The sequence below is a fragment of the Coregonus lavaretus genome (assembly GCF_964263955.1).
Source record: "Coregonus lavaretus genome assembly, chromosome: 36".
Taxonomy (NCBI): domain Eukaryota; kingdom Metazoa; phylum Chordata; class Actinopteri; order Salmoniformes; family Salmonidae; genus Coregonus; species Coregonus lavaretus.
The window spans coordinates 7,234,960-7,258,464 of record NC_140023.1 but is presented as its reverse complement, the minus strand read 5'-3'; the positions used below and the strand labels follow the sequence as shown (position 1 = coordinate 7,258,464).

Sequence of the window (23,505 nt, the reverse complement as noted above, 5' to 3'; positions counted from 1 at the left end):
TATTACCAAGTTTAGTCTCCCTGGTTTATGTTTGTAGGTAGGTGGGGTTTATTTGCAAGAATATTCTCTTGTTTTGTGCCTTCACTTGAAACACTGTAGTCTGTATAACACTGTGCAAACTTTTGTTTAAACTTGCTGGTTTGATGTGTGACATGAAGATTAAAGAACAAATTACTCAAATCAACTTTTGTTTTCAGATGTGAAACTGATGAATTACCTTTGTGCATGTGTACATAGGGAGAACAACCATATGCTATGTCGTTTTTGTAGTGTGGATTTATTTCTGTTTTTTCAGTCATATTTTGTGACATTTAGAGATTCTAGAGCAGGATTGATGGTGGGATATTAAGCTACTACTGTACTTGAAACACCATATTACTTTACATCAATAAGGCACTTAAGCATGATCATTCACAGAAGTGTATAGAGTGGAAATGTACATCTTTAATCCGGCATGCAAATCTGTTAGTAGTTTAAAGGTTGAAGATGGAGAGAACAGGCTAGTCTTGTTGAGAATGAATGGGTCGCTCTCATCTCACTTCAACAGTGCGTCACACAGTCCTGTTCATTTGACGTCAGCCCTTTGTCCAGTGCCCTTTCATATTCTGTGAGTAGTGGTTGGAGCTTTGGTCAACCATGCAGACCAAGGAGTTGGGGTGTGTGTAATGAGCTGTCACATTTATTAACGTATTCATTAATTCATTAATTGTAATAACAAAAATGAATCTATGTTTTAATTATTAAATGACCAATATAGTGTGTAATTAAGAGGCATTGGCAAGTCATGATTATTAGACGTTGATGTCAGTTTATCAGAACATATTATTTGGGAATATATAAAAACGTATCCTATATAGAGGATTTCCCAAACCTGGTCCTGGAGCCCCCCGGGTGCAGGTTTTGTTTTTTGCCCTAACACTACACAGCTGATTCAAATAAACTCATCATCAAGCTTTCATTATTTGAATCAGCTGTGTAGTTCTAGGGCAAAAAACACGTTTGGGAAACCCAGGACCGAGTTTGGGAAGCCCTGCTATAACACATTCAAATGCCTGTTTTTGGAAGTGCCACATTAACATGCAATACTCACTGATGCCCACTGAGTGTCTCCCCTGCTACAGTTATAATAATGTACCTGACTAGCAAAGATTGTTATACTCGTACCCATACCCTACTAACAAATATTTTTGAAATTAAATATCCAAAATGTTATATAAAAAATATATATTCATCCCCCTTCTTTGAGTGACAGAACTTTGAGGAAGCATTTCCCCCATAAAATCATATAGCATGCACTGTATTTGTTACATTGTAATTGCAATACTGTCAACATTGCGAGAACATAATCAGACAGGATTCTTGGTAGGCAAGTCCTTTGTAGACTTTTTCTATTTGATTCATATCTGTCTACTCTACACTGTCTCCAAACGAACCCTTGAATGCCCTATAATTGTTGATCCATACACAAAACTGCATTTTGAATGAGACTCTTGTGAGGGGCTGCCTTGTCCCTTTTGTGGTAGCAATTGGTGAGACAGTCCCCTATCCTTTCTCTCAGTTCCCATGAAAAGGTTGGCAAGTTCAAAATCTCATAATGAATGAAAGTGTTGTGGATGGAAAAGAGAAAGAAAGAATCTTTGCAATTGTTGAGGCAGGAAGTTCACAGGGCAGGGTGAGATCTTAAACATCTGTGGGGATGGCTGTAGGCCTGATGCAGAATGAATGAATTATATGATCCTCCTAGACTTCCACACTGTATCTGTCATTGAAAACTACTGTTTGGAAAATGACAGCTCACAACTGGCTTGTTCTCAACACAATACACAACACTGATATCGTAGAGACGAGCAATAATTACATTTTGTGTTGTCATCATTAAAACGATAAGGACATTTTGTTAATTGTTGCATCATGGATGCAGTTGCTTCTTGGCCGATGTCAACCTCTATGCATCAGGTTGACCTTTCAAACTACACTGAACAAAAATATAAACACAACATGTAAAGTGTTGGTCCCATGTTTCATGAGCTGAAATAAAAGATCCCCAAAATGTTCCATATGCACAAAAAGCTTATTTCTCTAAAATGTGTTTATGTCCCTGTTAATGAGAATTTCTCCTTTGCCAAGATAATCCATCCACCTGACAGGTGTGGCATATCAAGAAGCTGATTAAACAGCATGATCATTACACAGATGCACCTTGTGCTGGGGAAAATAAAAGGCCACTCTAAAATCTGCAGTTTTGTCACACAACACGATGCCACAGATGTCTCAAGTTTTGAGGGAGCGTGCAATTGGCATGCTGACTGCAGGAATGTCCACAGGAGCTGTTGCCAGATAATTGAATGTTAATTTCTCTACCATAAGCCACCTCCAATGTCGTTTTAGAGACTTTGGCAGTACGTTCAACCAGCCTCACAACCGCAGACCATGTGTATGGCGTCATGTGGGCGAGCGGTTTGTTGATGTCAACATTGTGAACAGAGTGCATCATGGTGGGGTTATGGTATGGGCATGCATAAACTACGGACAACGAACACAATTGCATTTTATCAATGGCAATTTGAATGCACAGAGATACCATTACGAATTCCTGAGGCCCATTGTGAGGCCCATTTTTTTTTTAAGGTATCTGTGACCAACAGATGCATATCTGTATTCCCAGTCATGTGAAATCCATAGATTAGGGCCTGATAAATGTATTTAGATTGACTGATTTCCTTATATGAACTGTAACTCAGTAAAATCTTTGAAATTGTTGCATGTTGCGTTTATATTTATGTTCAGTATAAATTGAACAGAAATTAAAGCCAATGCATAGTGGATTAATTATCAGAAAATAGAACACGGTGGTACATGAAAATGGGAAACATGTCCGCCAAATTACATAACTTGTTATTACGAGGAGTATTAGTGATACTGCTGCTTTCCAATGTGAATAAGGAACTGACCATGTTCATAATTCTATCCAAGAGTCATGTGTGGCTTGGATGAGGGACGTTTTGCTGATTACTCATCAAACACCAGTGATGCCACAATGCTTATTTTTAATCCTGTCTTCTCCCCTCACACACGCACAGATGACACACACAAATAATGTCATAACACATCGGCTAACTAATAATAACATTCCGATGACAAATCATGTTGATTGATAGAAATAGGATGTAAATAGGGTATGTTTCTACACATTGCTTGACAACAGTAAATTGATTGTGTGGTGTTATCATTTATCACTGGACCTTTACAGTCTTGTAAATCATACCATATGCCTGCTATTGACATTATCAACTCAACTCTGCTTCATACATTCAACAGGGACTTGAGTTGTGTGCACGTCCCGTTTTCCCTGAAACTCACGTAGTCCATTTGGAAGTGACATTCTAAACATACACTATATATACGAAAGTATGTGGACACCCCTTCAAATTAGTGGATTCGGCTATTTCAGCCACACCCGTTGCTGACAGGTGTATAAAATCGAGCACACAGCCATACAATCTCCATAGATAAACATTGGCAGTTGAATGGCCTTACTGAAGAGCTCAGTGACTTTCAACGTGTCACCGTCATAGGATGCCACCTTTCCAACAAGTCAGTTCGTCAAATTTCTGCCCTGCTAGAGCTGCCCCGGTCAACTGTAAGTGCTGTTATTGTGAAGTGGAAACGTCTAGGAGCAACAACCAACTCAGCCGTGAAGTGGTAGGCCACACAAGCTCACAGAACTGGACCGCCGAGTGCTGAAGTGCCTAGCGCGTAAAAATCGTCTGTCCTCGGTTGCAACACTCACTACCGAGTTCCAAACTGCCTCTGGAAGCAACATCAGCACAATAACTGTTTGTCGGGAGCTTCATGAAATGGGTTTCCATGGCTGAGCAGCCTCACACAAGCTTAAGATCACCATGCGCAATGCCAAGTGTTGGCTGGAGTGGTGTAAAGCTCGCCGCCATTGGATTCTGGAGCAGTGGAAATGCGTTCTCTGGAGTGATTAATCACGCTTTACCATCTGGCAGTCCGAATGCTGCCTGATGCATAGTGCCAACTGTAAAGTTTGGTGGAGGAGGAATAATGGTCTGGGGCTGTTTATCATGGTTTGGGCTAGGCCCCTTAGTTCCAGTGAAGGGAAATCTTAACGCTACAGAATACAATGACATTCTAGACGATTCTGTGCTTCCAACTTTGTGTCAACAGTTTGGGAAGGACCTTTCCTGTTTCAGCATTAAAATTCCCCTGTGCACAAAGCGAGGTCCATACAGAAATGGTTTGTCGAGATCGGTGTGGAAGAACTTGAATGGCCTGCACAGAGCCCTGACCTCAACCCCATCGAACACCTTTGGGAGGAGTTAGAATGCCGACTGCAAGCCAGGCCTAATCGCCCAATATCAGTGCCCAACCTCACTAATGGTATTCCCCCCCCCACCTTTATTTAACCAGGTAAGCCAGTTGAGAACAAGTTCTCATTTACAACTGCGACCTGGCCAAGATAAAGCAAAGCAGTGCGATAAAAACAACAACACAGAGTTACATATGGGGTAAACAAAACATAAAGTCAAAAATACAACAGAAAATATATATACAGTGGGGGAAAAAAACTATTTAGTCAGCCACCAATTGTGCAAGTTCTCCCACTTAAAAAGATGAGAGAGGCCTGTAATTTTCATCATAGGTACACGTCAACTATGACAGACAAAATGAGGGAAAAAAATCCAGAAAATCACATTGTAGGATATTTTATGAATTTATTTGCAAATTATGGTGGAAAATAAGTATTTGGTCAATAACAAAAGTTTCTCAATACTTTGTTATATACCCTTTGTTGGCAATGACACAGGTCAAACGTTTTCTGTAAGTCTTCACAAGGTTTTCACACACTGTTGCTGGTATTTTGGCCCATTCCTCCATGCAGATCTCCTCTAGAGCAGTGATGTTTTGGGGCTGTCGCTGGGCAACACAGACTTTCAACTCCCTCCAAAGATTTTCTATGGGGTTGAGACCTGGAGACTGGCTAGGCCACTCCAGGACCTTGAAATGCTTCTTACGAAGCCACTCCTTCGTTGCCCGGGCGGTGTGTTTGGGATCATTGTCATGCTGAAAGACCCAGCCACGTTTCATCTTCAATGCCCTTGCTGATGGAAGGAGGTTTTCACTCAAAATCTCACGATACATGGCCCCATTCATTCTTTCCTTTACACGGATCAGTCGTCCTGGTCCCTTTGCAGAAAAACAGCCCCAAAGCATGATGTTTCCACCCCCATGCTTCACAGTAGGTATGGTGTTCTTTGGATGCAACTCAGCATTCTTTGTCCTCCAAACACGACAAGTTGAGTTTTTACCAAAAAGTTATATTTTGGTTTCATCTGACCATATGACATTCTCCCAATCCTCTTCTGGATCATCCAAATGCACTCTAGCAAACTTCAGACGGGCCTGGACATGTACTGGCTTAAGCAGGGGGACACGTCTGGCACTGCAGGATTTGAGTCCCTGGCGGCGTAGTGTGTTACTGATGGTAGGCTTTGTTACTTTGGTCCCAGCTCTCTGCAGGTCATTCACTAGGTCCCCCCGTGTGGTTCTGGGATTTTTGCTCACCGTTCTTATGATCATTTTGACCCCACGGGGTGAGATCTTGCGTGGAGCCCCAGATCGAGGGAGATTATCAGTGGTCTTGTATGTCTTCCATTTCCTAATAATTGCTCCCACAGTTGATTTCTTCAAACCAAGCTGCTTAACTATTGCAGATTCAGTCTTCCCAGCCTGGTGCAGGTCTACAATTTTGTTTCTGGTGTCCTTTGACAGCTCTTTGGTCTTGGCCATAGTGGAGTTTGGAGTGTGACTGTTTGAGGTTGTGGACAGGTGTCTTTTATACTGATAACAAGTTCAAACAGGTGCCATTAATACAGGTAACGAGTGGAGGACAGAGGAGCCTCTTAAAGAAGAAGTTACAGGTCTGTGAGAGCCAGAAATCTTGCTTGTTTGTAGGTGACCAAATACTTATTTTCCACCATAATTTGCAAATAAATTCATTAAAAATCCTACAATGTGATTTTCTAGAGAAAAAAATTCTCAATTTGTCTGTCATAGTTGACGTGTACCTATGATGAAAATTACAGGCCTCTCTCATCTTTTTAAGTGGGAGAACTTGCACAATTGGTGGCTGACTAAATCCTTTTTTCCCCACTGTACAGTGTGTGCAAATGTAGTAAGTTATGGAGGTAAGGCAATAAATAGGCCATAGTGCAAAATAATTACAATTATAATTTAATATTAACACTGGAGTGATAGATGTACAGAAGATGATGTGCAAATAGAGATACTGGGGTTCAAATTAGCTAAATAAATAACAATGTAAATAACAATATGGGGATGAGGTAGTTGGGTGGGCTAATTACAGATGGGCTGTGTACAGGTGCAGTGATTGGTAAACTGCTCTGGCAACTGATGCTTAAAGATAGTGAGGGAGATAAGTGTCTCCAGCTTAAGAGATTTTTGCAGTTCGTTCCAGTCATTTGCAGCAGAGAACTGGAAGGAATGGCGACCAAAGGAGGTGTTGGCTTTGGGGATGACCAATGAGATATACCTGCTGGAACGCATACTACGGGTTTGTGTTGCTATGGTGACCAATGAGCTAAGATAAGGCAGGGATTTGCCTAGAAGTGATTTTACCTGGAGCCAGTGGGTTTGGCGACGAATATGTAGTGAGGGCCAGCCAACGAGAGCGTACAGGTCACAATGGTGGGTAGTATATGGGGCTTTGGTGACAAAACGGATGGCACTGTGATAGACTACATCCAATTTGCTGAGTAGAGTGTTGGAAGCTATTTTGTAAATGACATCAACGAAGTCAAGGATCGGTAGGATATTCCGTTTTACGAGGGCATGTTTAGCAGCATGAGTGAAGGAGGCTTTGTTGCGAAATAGGAAGCCGATTCTAGATTTTACTTTAGATTGGTGATGCTTAATGTGAGTCTGGAAGGAGAGTTTACGGTCTAACCAGACACCTAGGTATTTGTAGTTGTCCACATATTCTAAGTCAGACCTGCCGAGAGTAGTGATTCTAGTCGGGCAGGCGGGTGCAAGCAGCGCTCGATTGAAGAGCATGCATTTAGTTTTACTAGCGTTTAAGAGCAGTTGGAGGCCACGGAAGGAGTGTTGTATGGCATTGAAGCTCGTTTGGAGGTTTGTTAACACAGCGTCCAATGAAGGGCCAGATGTATACAAAATGGTGTTGTCTGCGTAGAGGTGGATCTGAGAGTCACCAGCAGCAAAAGCGACATCATTGATATACACAGAGAATAGAGTCGGCCCGAGAATTGAACCCTGTGGCACCCCCATAGAGACTGCCAGAGGTCCAGACAACAGGCCCTCCGATTTGACACATTTAACTCTATCTGAGAAGTAGTTGGTGAACCAGGCGAGGCAGTCATTTGAGAAACCAAGGCTATTTAGTCTGCCAATAAGAATGCAGTGATTGACAGAGTCAAACGCCTTGGCCAGGTCAATGAAGACGGCTGCACAGTACTGTCTTTTATCGATCTCGGTTATTATATTGTTTAGGACCTTGAGTGTGGCTGAGGTATACCCATGACCAGCTCGGAAATCAGATTGCATAGCGGAGAAGGTACGGTGGGATTCGAAATGGTCGGTGATCTGTTTGTTAACTTGGCTTTCAAATACTTTTGAAAGGCAGGGCAGGATGGATATAGGTCTGTAACAGTTTGGATCTAGAGTGTCACCCCCTTTGAAGAGGGGGATGACCAAGGCAGCTTTCCAATCTCTGGGGATCTCAGACGATACGAAAGAGAGGTTGAACAGGCTGGTAATAGGGGTTGCGACAATTTTGGCGGCTAATTTTAGAAAGAAAGGGTCCAGATTGTCTAGCCCAGCTGATTTGTAGGGGTCCAGATTTTGCAGCTCTTTCAGAACATCAGCTATCTGAATTTGGGTGAAGGAGAAGCGGGGGGGGGGGGGGGGCATGGGCAAGTTGCAGCGGAGGGTGCAGAGCTGGTGGCCGGGGTAGGGGTAGCCAGGTGGAAAGCATGGCCAGCCGTAGCAAAATGCTTGTTGAAATCTTCGATTATCGTAGATTTATCGGTAGTGACAGTGTTTCCTAGCCACAGTGCAGTGGGCAGCTGGGAGGAGGTGCTCTTATTCTCCATGGACTTTACAGTGTCCCAAAACTTTTTGGAGTTAGTGCTACAGGATGCAAATTTCTGTTTGAAAAAGTTAGCCTTTGCTCTGATTGTGTATATTGGTTCCTGACTTCCCTGAAAGTTGCATATCGCCGGGGCTGTTCGATGCTAATGCAGTACGCCACAGGATGTTTTTGTGCTGGTCAAGGGCAGTCAAGTCTGGGGTGAACCAGGGGCTATATCTGTTCTTATTTCTATTTTTTGAATGGGGCATGCTTATTTAAGATGGAGAGGAAAGCACTTTTGAAGAACATCCAGGCATCCTCTACTGACGGAATGAGGTCAATATCCATCCAGGATACCCGGGCCAGGTCAATTAGAAAGGCCTGCTCGCTGAAGTGTTTTAGGGAGCGTTTGACAGTGATGAGGGGTGGTCGTTTGAACGCGGACCCATTACGGATGCAGGCAATGAGGCAGTGATCGCTGAGATCCTGGTTGAAGACAGCGGAGGTGTATTTAGAGGGTAAATTAGTCAGGATGATATCTATGAGGGTGCCCATGTTAACGGATTTAGGGTTGTACCTGGTAGGTTCCTTGATAATTTGTGTGAGATTAAGGGCATCTAGTTTAGATTGTAGGACGGCCGGGTTGTTAAGCATATCCCAGTTTAGGTCACCAAGCAATACGATACAAACTCTGAGGATAGATGGGGGGCAATCAATTCACATATGGTGTTCTGGGCACAGCTGGGGGCTGTGGGGGGTCTGTATGAAGCGGCAACAGTGAGAGACTTATTTCTGGAAAGGTGGATTTTTAGAAGTAGAAGCTCAAACTGTTTGGGCACAGACCTGGATAGTATGATAGAGCTCTGCAGGCTATCTCTACAGTAGATTTCAACTCTGCCCCCTTTGGCAGTTCTATCTAGATGGAAAATGTTGTAGTTGGGAATGGAAATTTCAGAATCTTTGGTGGCCTTCCTAAGCCAGGATTCAGACAGTGCTAGAACATCAGGGTTGGCGGAGTGTGCTAACGCAGTGAATAACTCAAACTTAGGGAGGAGGCTTCTGATGTTAACATGCAAGAAACCAAGGCTTTTGCGTTTACAGAAGTCAACAAATGATAGCGCCTGGGGAGCAGGTGTGATACTGGGGGCTACAGGGCCTGGGTTAACCTCTACATCACCAGAGGAACAGAGGAGGAGTTGAATAAGGATACGGCTAAAGGCTTTAAGAACTGGTCTTCTAGTGCGTTGGGTACAGAGAAAAAAAGGGGCAGATTTCCGGGCGTTGTAGAATAGATTCAGGGCATTATGTACAGACAAGGATATGGAAGGATATGAGTACAGTGGAGGTAAACCTAAGCGTTGGGTAAAGATGAAAGAGAGAGCATCACTGGAGGCACCGATTGAGCCGGTCTCCGCGTGTGTGGGGGGTGGGACAAAGGAGCTATCTGAGACAGGTTGAGCAGGACTGGGGGCTCTACATTGAAAAAGTACAGTTAGAACTAACCGAAACAGCAATAGGCAAGGCATATTTACATGGGAGAGAGGCATAAAGCAGTCACAGGGCTGAATGGAAGCAAGTCCCCGCAGCAATGTTCCAACATCTAGTGGAAAGCCTTCCCAGAAGAGTGGAGGCTGTTATAGCAGCAAATGGGGCCAACTCCATATTAATGCCCATGATTTTGGAATTACATTTACGTCATTTAGCAGACGCTCTTATCCAGATTGGAATGAGATGTTCAATGAGCGGGTGTCCACATACATTTGGTCATGGGGAGGGAATGTGTATAGTGTATATCAGTATCTCAGTATCTCTTTGGCTCTGTATGTATAATTGTATTTATATGTCGCCTTGACTTTAGGATTCATAACATTACATTTTAGTCATTTAGCAGACGCTCTTATCTAGAGCGACTTACAGTTAGTGAGTGCATACATTATTTTTTATACTGGCCCCCCGTGTGAATCAAACCCACAACCCTGGCGTTGCAAACGCCATGCTCTACCAACTGAGCTACATCCCTGCCGGCCATTCCCTCCCCTACCCTGGGCCAATTGTGCGCCGCCCCATGGGTCTCCCGGTCGCTGCCGGCTACGACAGAGCCTGGATACGAACCAGGATCTCTAGTGGCCACTGCGCCACTCGGGAGGCCACCATGGTTAAGACTAAATATCTGCTAAATCATAACTTTCACCCATTAACACAAACTCAAACGGACAATATGAAATCTAGCATATGAAGTCAGTGGGTCTGGGCCTGGCCAGAGAGAATGTTTGAATATTCCTCTGCCAGAGATAATAAACCTCTCAAAGGGGAAACAACCCTCATTAGTAACAGACCCTAAGTCCTCTGAGTCCCCTGGTCACAGTGCAGGGACCCTATGTCGAGAGGAAACAAGCAGAGAGGATGAGCTGTTAGTGGATGGGGGCCAGGAGGCCCTGCACTTGCAAACCAATGCCTAAGCTCACTCTTCTCCCCGCCTCATTCTCTCTATCCCTCTTCCTCTTTTTCTCCCTGAAAGGCCAGCTTGGATCCAAGGCTCCGGCCAGAACCTTTGTTTTCCTTGGAAGCTGTGTAAACACATTAAGGGGCTTTATGAAACCAGTGGGCTAGATTCTTAAGCATGAAATAATATCAGAAAGACAATCAGGGATGCCAAATATGACTCTTTTTTTTGCGTTCAATAGCGTTTTTCAAATGTTTCTGTGTTGACAGAATATAGTGCATACAAGATTTTGCCCCCCCACCCTAGAATACTTTGTCATCAATGAGTTTTGTTTATTTATCTGATATATCTACAATTGATATGTTCCATATAAAGTGTGGTAACAGAAGTAGACAGAAAACTGATGTTGTCAACTGATGATGCTCTAGTTGGGATCAACTGTTCACTAACAAAGATTGGGGCTGTAAGCAGAAGTTGTTTGTAAGACTGTGTTAGCTAGGCGTTAGCCACTCCTTATGGATCCTTAGGGATAAGATAGCATGTGTGGGGACTGTACAACAGCCCTGCTTCCTGCAAATACCCAGAGGAGTGTCGGGAGAGCACACAATGACTCTGCTTTGAGAGACCCAAGCACATTATATCCATCATGACCTTGAGAGTGATTCTGGAAAAAATAAATCCTGTTTATTGGCCAAGTGTAGCATTCGATGTGAAGAATTTTTGGGGAAATAGGCTTGTCTTGCCAAAGCACAGTGGATATCCGTTTAAGATCAAACCCCAAATAGCCCTATGTAATTTAACTGTAACAATGCCCTATTGCCATACTGCTGTTTCACAACAATTCAAGCCGACTCCTTGAGTGATGGAGTGCTCCACAGCTCATTGCAGGCCCAGAACCTTGATGTTGTTTTCAAAGATGCTACTGCTGCTCTCGCAGAATTTCTAAGACACAGTGATAAATATACAAGTGGCGTGTGGGGTTTGCTGGCAAACCAAGGCCGCAAATAAACAGCTTCTTGCTGATATAAATCATACTTATTTTGTTTGGACAGAAACACCACAATGGAAGTAAGGAGGCAGAACAGAGTCCTCTTGCTTTAGCTATGGTTCTTGTAAGCTTTGCTTTAAATTTAGCTCTCCAGAGTTTCCACCTGCTTCCATCGAGTTGATACCTCACATGAACCCACGCAGCCACCTAATTAATCAAGGGTGCAAAACCCATTTATAATGTGGTTAGGCTGTGCATAAAATTATCTGTAGCAGGAATACACTGAACTGGGAGCCAAGAAGAAGAGGAACAAGGGAATGGACGGGGGCGTTTGTTTCATTTCCTACACATGAGTGTATCCTATTTTTAGATTTTAAAGTTGGCTGTCATGGGTGTGTGTGTGTGTGTGTGTGTGTGTGTGTGTGTGTGTGTGTGTGTGTGTGTGTGTGTGTGTGTGTGTGTGTGTGTGTGTGCTAATGATCGAGAATTCTGGGGGAAAATAACAGAAAAACAACCTGATGAGGAACAATTACCAAATGTGACACCATCTGTCACTCTTTTTAGATGACATGAAAATAGCTTCCATGACAGATCACACATGATTCATGAATTATTTTTTTGGTTGCCAAATTGTTAGAGGCAATTAGGCTGTCTTAACCAACATTGGGCTTGCTGCAGGATGAGATTAATAGACCCTCTTATTTTTCAGAGAAAATTCTACCATTCTTTCAAAGTCTAATGCTGCTTAGCTTTTTCCATTGACAGAATAATAAACGAGTTTATAGTCTTATATGGTAGGCGTACTCATACTAAACGGCTGGCACTGCTGGTGGCTCTGTATGGTCCAGAATCAGTAAACTAATGTAGGAAGGTCAACAACCTCACTGCTTTTCCTGTTTAAGGAGGTGAGGAATGGTATTTTGGTTATTGTAGTACATAAGTAAGTAATATTATTATCTCTCACAATTATATATTATTTAAGACGTGTAATTGAACACAGTATCATAAAAAATATCATACACATTTAATATGCATTATTTTTTATCTAATAATGATGTGTTTTGGGGGAAGATAAATACTAATACAGTCCATTATTAAACCTCATTTCCCATGATGCCCCGCGTTACGTATGAAGCGTTGTCTTTGCGGACGTGTGTGAAAGGTATCCATGAATGGTGTGATGGGAGAGAAATTTGAGGTTGTGCCAGGCTGTGTACCGTCACTTGAAATTGTATTCGACTTTCTGCTTGATTTTGTTATTTTAATGTGAAGTTGGAATATATATTTCACTGGGCGTAATCAATCATTATCAAGGAGAGAGAGGCAGGCAGAATCAACGGCAGCTGTGCTTGGAGCCCTAGCCTGCTGCTAAAGCTAGCTAGGTAGCAAGCGCGAGACTTGTGTAGAATTACAGTACAGCGCTTCAGGGGCTAGTTAGCTATCATGCCTCGAGACAACATGACCTCCATCGTTCAGAAAATGGCCAGACAGGCGTTTGTAACTTTTAGAAACCCATCTTCAGTAGGTGATAAAGTGTTTTTGGGTAATCAATGTAAACTCCAAAGCCTCATGACCGAAATCAGAGCTGCGGATCTGAAGATCGCTCCAAGGAAAGTTGACAGCGCTTCTACGCCTTTGCCACACAACCCCCCGGTCACATACATGCACATATGCGAGACAGACGAATTCAGCATGGGGGTGTTTCTGCTAAAGAGCGGTGCTTCCATTCCCTTGCACGACCACCCGGGAATGTACGGAATGTTGAAAGTTATGTATGGCAAGGTCAGGATCACCTGTTTTGACAGGTTGGACAAATCAACTAGCGTGGCCAGTGATACGCAATTCAACCCTCCCCTGCTACCTTTTCAGAGAGGTGCGCTGAGGAGATCGATACTCAGGTCGGTCGGGGAGTTTACAGAAGAGAACGGACCGTGTATCTTCACCCCTGACCGAAACAACCTTCACCAAATCGATGCTGTCGATGGACCCACAGCTTTCCTCGATATTCTGGCACCCCCATATGATCCAGACGACGGGAGAGACTGTCATTATTACAAAGTTCTGCAGTCTGCCTCGGACTCTCGGGACAAAAAGGGTGAGGCTGAGGGTCAAAAGGAAGTTTGGCTGATGGAAGTATCACAACCTTCTGATTTCTGGTGTGGTGGTGAACCATACCCCGGCCCAGAAGTCAACATCTGAAGCGCACTAGCTTTGAACGCTGAATTGATTTGTGAACCTTTGATTCTCAGGACCATGTCAAAACATTGTGTAAATGTATGATGATCATAATTCCTACAATGATGGATTAATTAATGGTATGTGTCACAGTGCTGTGTAACGGGAAAACATGTCTTGTGAACTAAATGCACTTATCCTAAGTTGGACTATGCATTCTGCCTGTAATAATAATAATAATAATAATATGCCATTTAGCAGACGCTTTTATCCAAAGCGACTTAATGAAAGTACTTACACAGTTGATAAATTGTGATCTTTGCACATCATCTCTAATGTATTTGAAATTCTTGATAAGAATTTCATGTCTTGAAATGAACTGAAACCATACATAATATTTCTCAAAATAAAAGCATAAAGGTAGATTCAAGAATGCACTGATTAAATGGTGGTGTTCAAGCACTTAAACATTTCAAAATACATGATTTGCTACAAGCAAGTTTTGATTGGATCAAACTACATTGTTTGAGTTAGTCCCATGGGACATGGGTTACTGAATAACCATCTTATAAATTCCTTCATTAATTGAGCTTCCCTGATTAAACTTAAACCCCGTAATAACCTTGCTTGCTTCATCATTTTGGGAACTTGGTTCAATGTGCTGTGCTTTTAGGAAAGCACTATTTAATTCATTGCTTGTGGCCAAGGGGCCTCTTGTGGACATACTGAGTATTACCTCAGAAGGACAATGTGACTAGGAGCGTACTGTCCAGTTTGGAGTTTTTACAGCATCAACTTTTACCTATACAGTAGCCTATAGCCTACTTTCAAACGACCAAAATAAGACACAAAAAAACATATACTACAACACAAAGTGGATTTCATTGTTGTTTAAATAATAAGCCATGTCCTTTGCCCAGTTATTTAATTTGGATTAGGCTTAAGAATACATTTGTGAAACAATGAACAAACACACAAACAAGCAGTTATCTTTGTCACCAATGACAACATATTCTACATTTATTGCAAGAAGCATCAAGTCAGTTAAAGAACAATGCTCAGTGCATAAAAACACGTAAAATGACGCATGTAAAATAAACGTATTTCCCCTTAGTTACTTTCTGCAATGATCTTACACAGATCTTACTTTCGTCTTCATCCAACAAGTAACAGGAGATTTTTTTTTTAATTAGTAAACTTAAGCAGTTCAGCTTCCAGTTTTTACACAAATGGGACTCAAACCCCCCACTCTCAAAACTGATGTGAGGATAATATACAGAACATACACTCCCCTGGGCAGACCACTCAGTTCTGTGAAACTGGTCATGGCATTCCTTTCCCAGCTATAATGCAGGAATACCCGTCATGGTCTCATCTATTGTGGGAAGTCTCTCAACACTGGCAAAAGCGAGGCTACTTGTTGGCTGATACCCCTCAGTGTTGGAGCTGAGTCTTGCTCCTTGCCTGCTATTGAGCATCTCTGTGACTGTTTCCCCACCTACTCTATTGAGACGCTTTCTACACTGAGCACTTGTGTTTGTGCTCATTTACAGTTATGTTATGAAAAATGGATTCTATACCTAATATAAATGTGATAGCTCTGTCCATTTATGTTGTTATTCATTCAGCACCTTATATCCATATTCATTAGTCACCCTAATTAACCCAAGTCTGCTAAATTCAGTGTGAATGTTTGATTTTGATATTATTTAATTAATTGGTGCTGCAGGGAAACATAATTTATCTGAATGTTAAAAACCATTCTGCCAGGGTCATTATGATGACTTTTTCTCTTTCTGTCTTAAGTGGATTTTCGTGTGTCTCCTTCTTTCATCACTCCTGGCAAACTTTCTTCCACAGTGGTCACAGGAGAAGGGTTTTTCTCCAGTGTGTGTCCGGATGTGCGTAGTGAGGTGGTCACTGCGACTGAAACTGCGCATGCAGATCCGACACTGGAAGGGTTTGTGCCCTGTGTGGATCCTGACGTGTCTGCTCAGCTCGTCTGACCGGGAGAACCTCCTATCGCAGCTCTCTGCCGGGCAAGGGTATGGTCGCTCATGGACAGGCGTTTTGCTCGGGAGGTTTGGATACTTTCTCGGTCTCAATATTGGCCTTAGGGGTAAATTCGGAGTGTTGTAGGGATTGGGTAGACAAGGGCCCTCTGTCGCAGGTCCCCCAAGCGTAAAATTCCTTATTGTGTTCAGAGGTGTCAGAGGTGGTGGAACCCTCGGAGAGTCCAGTGAATATGGTAACGATTTCCTGTCAGGAAATACCTGGATGTCTCGTTGGCAGTTTGGCTGGTAGAACCCGCTGTAGTCAGGCATGATGGTTAAGAGCGCGCTGTCCACTGTCGACTTTGGTGATGTATAGGAGGAGTATGATGGCTGTGGATAGGACATGGGGCAGGTCGAGGTTGCCAGGTAGGTTGATTGATCCTGGTACATTTCCCCGCTACAAGAGTAAGACGGCGGGGCATACATGTGGTTTATATCATGTTGACTCTGCGCCATGGTGCAGCTCACAGTTCCTGCGTAAAGCTTTGGTGGGTCAGGCGAGGGCAAGGCAGACACCGGGGATGAAGCTGCCGCCCTTATGTCAGCACTAGCTACGTTAATGACACCCCCGGGATTCCAGTATCCTCCTACACCTCTGGAATTGATTGAGAACTTCCCCGTGTATGCCACAGCCTGAGTGCGCGGTGGCTGCGTAAAGTTGCCGTGGAAAGACAACTCGAAGGTGCCCTTTTCTTCACTCAAACGATCACCTGCGAAGCAAAGGAAAAGTAATGTTAGTTATGTGTCCAAAAAACGTTGATTATATTACTTTTACCCAAGGGTTTTTACTTTAACGCATGGGTTTTACGCGCGGTTGCACACCAATTTGTGGTTTTGTAATGGGTATGTAGGAGGTTTCAAGTCATATAACGATTTAGAAAAAATACATTGACTTACTATAGCAGACCATCTACTTGATTAATATTAACCAATAATATGGATTATCCTCAATTTAGGATAATCTCAAATATGACTAATAATGAATTTAAATCCTAAAATCTTAGTAAAGTTGATGAGGACATATTGCTTCCTTTCTACTAGCTATAACAGCAAAATAGAAATGAATATTTTCTAAATAATAATTATTCTTTACATCAAATTAATTCTTACCCCCCTCAGGTTCACCCAAATGGCCGTGCTGTTTCCAATATGAATCAATTTTTAACCCAGTTCCCGTCTCTGGCAATGATGCGGATATTTCCTCTTCCATTGAATAGATTCCCTCTTGAATGTCGTGTATAAAACTACTGGTGGGTACGCAAACTTTGTCAATAGTTTTAGCTGTCATTTTTTTTACCAGGAGTGTGCGCTTCATGCCTTTACGCACACAATATATAACCTTCAACTGTCAAAAACGTTATAATGCTGTATTCTCTGCCATAGCATATAGTGTCCCCTATGCATGGGAAATATCATCTCATCTCGTTATATTATGGGGATGCAATACTGTAATATGAATTTAAAGGTAGTCTCTGAATGTCCCGTAACGTCACTGACCATACAAGGACTTGGTGGTTAAAAATGGAAAAGGTTGGGCTAGGATTGGGCCTCAGGCTTGATTACGACATCAAAGAACACTTGTCAATGAATTACAAAAATACATAACCAAAATTACTTTTATTTTTGCATCGTTGTTGTTAGCCTGTTTCAGTTTAGTAAATATTAACACATATATGTCCTATTTTATTGTCAAAATAATAATCGGCATGCTGCCAAAAGCTTGCAGGAATTCTGGTAACGCTTCACCAAAAATGGATTCATCCGGTTTAATAGACGACACCCCTCTTTTTACTTATATGGAATGCATCCGGTAAATTGGCGTTCATGAAATATCGAGTCGTGCCAAGGAAGAAGCCCACACAGAGGCATACGAGACGACCGACTTCGCGGAGGAGGTTTGGCACAGTGCTTTAGAGTGGAGCGTTCTTTAAGAAAGTTGCATCAGTTGGTTAAATAACACAACAATTAAGTATATTAATTTATCATTTTATAGCCATTTGTCATTCTATATCCTTTTATAGTCTGGGCTAACATTGTGCAGAAATGGAAACTTGAATTGATCGAAGTGCTATAGCTACATACATGTTTTTTTGTTATTGAAAAATACATATATAGGGTAAACAACACAATGATGAGGCCTTCATAAACCTTAAATAAGGCATATGCTTCAGGATGCTTTATAAGGCATATGCTTTAGCCTATAGCACCCTTTATGTAGTATGACTGTTTATCAATGATTTGTGCATCATCTATGTAATGCCCATGAGGAGTTTATGGATGCTCTATAAAGCCTTTTAGAGTTGTCCATTTAAAGTTGGCCCATTTGTAGCCAGTGTATAGGAGGTTCATTAGATAGGCTATTAATCATTTGTGAATCGTGAGTTATGGGTTGCCAACATGTATAGACTGAAAATATGTATGACATATCTCTGCACCTACTCAAGACCCCACTGTATTGAAGGGATCATCTTTGGACAGCAAACCCTTCCTCTCTTCTCAGCAAGCTGTCCTCCGTTGGTGTAAATGACACCTGGCTGATGTCTGTAGGCTTACATGTGACAGGGTTGTTGATCCAAGGGCTGTGGTAGATAGTGATAAAGCGAGGGGAAGCCCTTTAAACACTGTCTCAAGGCCTGCATGTCCACTATGACACACAGGTAATGAGACTGCTCCTCACGCAAGTAGAGCTAATTGCTATTCTGTCACAGGGGACACCGTCTCCTGATAATGGAGATGATCTTTGGTCTTAATATGCAAAGTGTGTCTGACACGTTCCTAATGACATCATACTCCCTAGGCATTGGCATATTTGTTTCCGAAGGTAGGAATCCTTAAAAGACTGGAAACTTTCCACATATTCCACTATAGGCTAATGTATGTAATTTGCTATACCACATATGACAATATAGGAGACACAAAAACAATTGTCCATAGTCTTTTTCATATTGCCTATAGCACCAGCAACAATTGTAACACTTGTCCAATTGAACATGATAGACCTACTTAAATAAGATGAGAAGAGAGAAGAGAGAGGAGAGAAGAGAGAGAGGAGAGAGAAGAGAGAGAGAAGAGAGAAAGAAGAGAGAGAGGAGAGAGAAGAGAGAGAGTGGAGAGAGAAGAAAGAGGAGCGAGAGAGAAGAGAGAAGAGAGAGAGAAGAGAGAGAGTGGAGAGAGAAGAGAGAGAGAAGAGAGAGGAGCGAGAGAGAAGAGAGAGAAGAGAGAGTAGAGAGAGGAGAGAGAGAAGAGAGAGAAGAGAGAGAGAGAAGAATGACTAGTGAGAAGTTTAGGAACGGTGTTCCCTCCCTATCCCCTCTCCCCTTGCAGGGGGGAAAAGGAATCCCTTTTTAAGTACTCTTTTTAACGCCCACAGTTCCAAAAATGTTAGTGTATTGTGTGAACGCCGCCTCCCTCAGGCAGATGGGTTTTTTTCAAGGTCCAGTGTCCGGCCGATAGGCTGCACAGCGTGCCTCCGTGGGGAATGGTGCCCTCCCTGCACCCCTCGCCCACGCTCCGCCACATTGAGCGGGATTTAGAGGGGGGGCGTTTTGTGTTGCCTATGTCTCAGTGTCACCTAGGGGTCTGGAGAGCCCTGCATGACGATTAATCACGTCATGTGTGGTTTTTGTTAATGTGGATCTTTGTTTTCTAACACTAGGCTGATATAGGAGGCTTTGCTTTGTTATTGTGTTGTGTTTTTTTGTCAAATAGGTAATACATGCCAAATATATCATGTTTGAGGTTTGCAGCAAGCTTTCTTATATATTAAAAACAGACCAGAGAATATTCATTCATAAATGCACTTATTGCAAATGGGATGAATGTATGTCTAGATGTGTTTAAATCACCCCTGACTTGAATCTTAGACATCTTTCAAATCACAAACAGCAGTTGTAAGAGTGACTTTACACTACAGCATCAATAATTAATAGTACTGTATTGTACATCACTTACTTTTACGCTTACTTTCAAAACCCTCTATTGTGAAATTGAGGCCTGATTGCTTGTCTAAATGACTAAAATGTAAATGTAGTATTTTGAGCAGCAATAAGATACAACGTCCAAATTATAGCCTAGTAGCAGCCTACCAATACACAGTGGCACTCGTTAGAGGTAGTGTGTGTGTACAGTGACATACTGTGCTTCGTCAAGAGTGAGTTGTATTTGTAATAGATCCTACTCTTCTATTTCCCTAAATACATTGATCATACTACCTTCATTTCATACCTAACAGTTTACATATTGGGGATATACTGTAAAGGTTTCAATCATTTCATGCCCAACAGTTTATATATTGGGTAAATACTGTAACGGTTAAAATCTTTTCATACCTAACAGTTTACATATTGGGTACATATTGTAAAGTTTATATAATTTAACACCTAACAGTTTACATATTGGGGCTATATTGTAAAGGTTTTAATTACAGTAAACGTGTATTTAGTGATCTATTCTACATATTTTTTACAAGCTCAAAACAACAATACTGTAACTATGGGCCGGTTTCCCAGACACAGATTGAGCCTAGTCTTGGACTTAAAGGCATGCTGTGTCTGTGGAAACTGGCCCTAAGATTTCTGCATGTTCAAGAAAACAGCAGGGGACAAAGAGAAAAGCACACACACACATGAAACAGCCCCTGGATTGCTTACCTGGAATATAATAAAGATACTGGTATGTCTCCTCCTTCAGGGCCCCGAGACAGTGATAGCAGGGCCTCAGATAGAGAGAGAAATGCTTCTGCTATGGCAGTCCCCTAACGTCTGATCAACCAAAGTTACCCGCTAGATTCTTACTCCTCCAATGGAGTAGGTCATATAATGCTTCTTTTTCAGAGAGAGTGATGGAAAAAGAAACAATAGAATTGTTCCCACTTCACTTTGCTTCCACCCTCGCAGTTAAAATTGTTATGATAATGAAGTGGATTTGTTAGACCCAGCAGATTGTAATAGAAAAGGTCTCTTTGATCGGAGGAATCGGAGGTGTTTGGGTCACTCAAACCCCATGCCTGGGGCGTGGCCTGGGTGACAGCTGCTCTCACGCCGATGAAACTCCAGGAGAGGGTTATCTCAGAGACCCAACGACCATCTATGAAGAATTCATTTCCAAAGAACACAGTTTTAGATTCCTCAAATTTCGGATGAGCTACATTGTAGCCTATGAGTTAATTTACTGATATACCCTCATTCTCTACATATCCTCCATCAGGTGCCTATGTGATTTTGAATAGGGAAAACACAGAAGATACATGCAATGTGCTTTTATTTGTTTTTGCCCTTTTGATTACCTAGATAAGTTGTTTATTCTTGTTCTAAAAGTGAGGGAATCAGTGGACTGTGTGTGGCTATTGAGGACTGAAATTAGTCACCCTTTTCTACCACCGTTCAAAAACACAGGTTCAGAATGTTTTTGAAAGTGCTTTATAATTGCTGAATAATCACACTGGGGTAGGGAAATTGTGTGTGTCCGGGGTAGGGAAATTGTGTGTGTCCGTGTGTGTGTGTGTGTGTGTATGTGTGTGAGAGAGAGAGAGAGAGAGAGAGAGAGAGAGAGAGAGAGAGAGAGAGAGAGAGAGAGAGAGAGAGAGAGAGAGAGAGAGAGAGAGAGCGAGAGAGAGAGAGAGAGCGAGAGAGAGAGAGAGAGAGGAAAGAGAGAGAGAGAGAGAGAGAGAGAGAGAGAGAGAGAGAGAGGAGAGAGAGAGAGGGCACACAGGGGGATAACCCCCCTCCCTACTAGGATGAGTGGGTAGATGCCCACAAGGAGATGGATGACTGTGCTCTGCAAGGTTGATGTGTGATGTCATGTCATAAAATATGAGACAAAGAGTAGAGGTAGAATAGATCTTCCTTGGCAAATAAAGAAAATAATCTGCCGATAGAGGTGAATGGCAGCACTTCATTGACTCACTGCTAGTTGTTTTAGTTTATCTTGGGAAAACATGATGAAATACTGGAACAATTGTTTATTGGAAACAATTATATCAACATGCCCTATATATCATGTCCCCTGTTCTTTAATTTGGGTTTTCTAATCTATGTTATCTATTATTCATAATCATATTGTATTTCAATAGTCAGACATGACCAATTTAAGAAAAACTCAGTTGTTAGTATATTCTTGAGCAAGCACAGAAGGATGTGTTATTTTCTTGCTGCTGTTTGATGCATGAATTAATCACAGAGAGTAAGCTATTGTATTCACCAGTGCACTTACCAGTCCAGTGCAAATCTCAAACACAAACACAAATGCAAAACTCAAACACAAACCATTGTTCATCTACGACAATATGATATCTGTATGACGACCTACTAAATGTCCATTCAAGTAAATTGGCACTGGATGGAAGTGTGTTCCTCAAATGCCTCATATTATGTTTCTATGAGGGCAGAAAATATTGAGATAATGAGCTGGGTGTCAAAATGAGTTTCACACAGATTCCCTCCACCAGTCAATCAAGTAGTGGTCAGAAGCCACGGAGTTAACATAAATTGATTCTGTGCTGTTTGTTCAGCTTCAAGTCTGTAGGGTGATTGATGAACTGATGAATAGATACTATAAGACTACATTATTAGCTGACACAAGATTTGTCTTTTAGGCTAGATTGGAAAATAGTATATAGCATGCATGCTACTCCCATTGGCTATTAGGCCTAGGAAATTATGTATTTAAAAGCCCAGTGCAGTCAAAACCGTGATTTTTCTGTGTTTGATATATATTTGCCATACTATGAGGTTGGAATAATACTGTGAAATTGTGAAAATTATGATAATGCCCTTTCAATGTAAGAGCTGTTTGAAAACACTGCCTGAAATTTCAGCCTGTTTTGGTGGGATGGAGTTTTCACCAGGCAGTGAATTAGTTAAGAAAGAGAGTTCCAAGCCTCTCTGCAATAACAGCTAGTTTTCAGTTTTCCCCTCCCCACTCAGACCACTCCCAGACAGTCCTAGCAAAATTCTTGCTTGAAAAATGGCTCTTTGCTAAGAAGCAATTTTTGTTTCTTTTTGACTCTTTTAATTGAAAACAATCACAGTAAGGTACTTCATTGTTAACCAGAAATGATTTGATATTCAGATAAAAACAGTTGCATTCGACCTTTAATAGATGTTGGCATTTTCCACAGGATTAATTCCACAAAATGAACAGCCATATAAGTGACTATAAAGAACTGACTAAGATGTTTTTATTTTATTAATATGACTGACTATTCCTGTATTCCGTAAAATGTAATGATGGTGGTAAATGTGAATGCAAAAATTAACAAAATGTGGGGAGAAAATAAAATGACAGGATCCATTGACTTTCCATGAAGTGTTTGTCATGTAAATGTATTTTACCTTGAATCACACATAATAATAATAATATGCCATTTAGCAGACGCTTTTATCCAAAGCGACTTACAGTCATGTGTGCATACATTTTTGTGTATGGGTGGTCCCGGGGATCGAACCCACTACCCTGGTGTTACAAGCGCCGTGCTCTACCAGCTGAGCTACAGAGGACCACACATGAAGCCAAGCCAGGATAATTTTTTGGGGCATACCATAGAAAGCACATTAGCGCCATCAAGTGGATATGTGCTCCAATGTAAAGCTCAATTCCCGTGATGCATCACGCCTCCATTTTTCATGTGACCTCAGACTGCCAATAAAATTGCGTTTAAGAAATTCCGCTTAAGCCATTGGCTGTACATCTCGGATGAAGAACATTTAAAGTT

General features: G+C 41.9%; 2 protein-coding genes across 2 annotated transcripts; one reads left to right on the top strand and one right to left on the bottom strand.

Annotated features, from left to right (window-relative positions):
* Positions 1–12,717: 12,717 nt before the first annotated feature.
* Positions 12,718–14,352, top strand: adob (2-aminoethanethiol (cysteamine) dioxygenase b). The gene has a single exon (XM_084153121.1). The coding sequence runs from the start codon at positions 13,009–13,011 to the stop codon at positions 13,762–13,764; it is 756 nt and encodes a 251-aa protein (XP_084009247.1). The 5' UTR covers positions 12,718–13,008; the 3' UTR covers positions 13,765–14,352.
* Positions 14,353–15,511: 1,159 nt separating this feature from the next.
* Positions 15,512–17,096, bottom strand: LOC311110806 (early growth response protein 2b-like). The gene is made up of 2 exons (XM_084153371.1): positions 16,905–17,096; positions 15,512–16,504 (listed from the first exon to the last, which is right to left on the bottom strand). The coding sequence occupies exons 1-2, from the start codon at positions 17,080–17,082 to the stop codon at positions 15,516–15,518; spliced, it is 1,167 nt and encodes a 388-aa protein (XP_084009497.1). The 5' UTR covers positions 17,083–17,096; the 3' UTR covers positions 15,512–15,515.
* Positions 17,097–23,505: the final 6,409 nt, after the last annotated feature.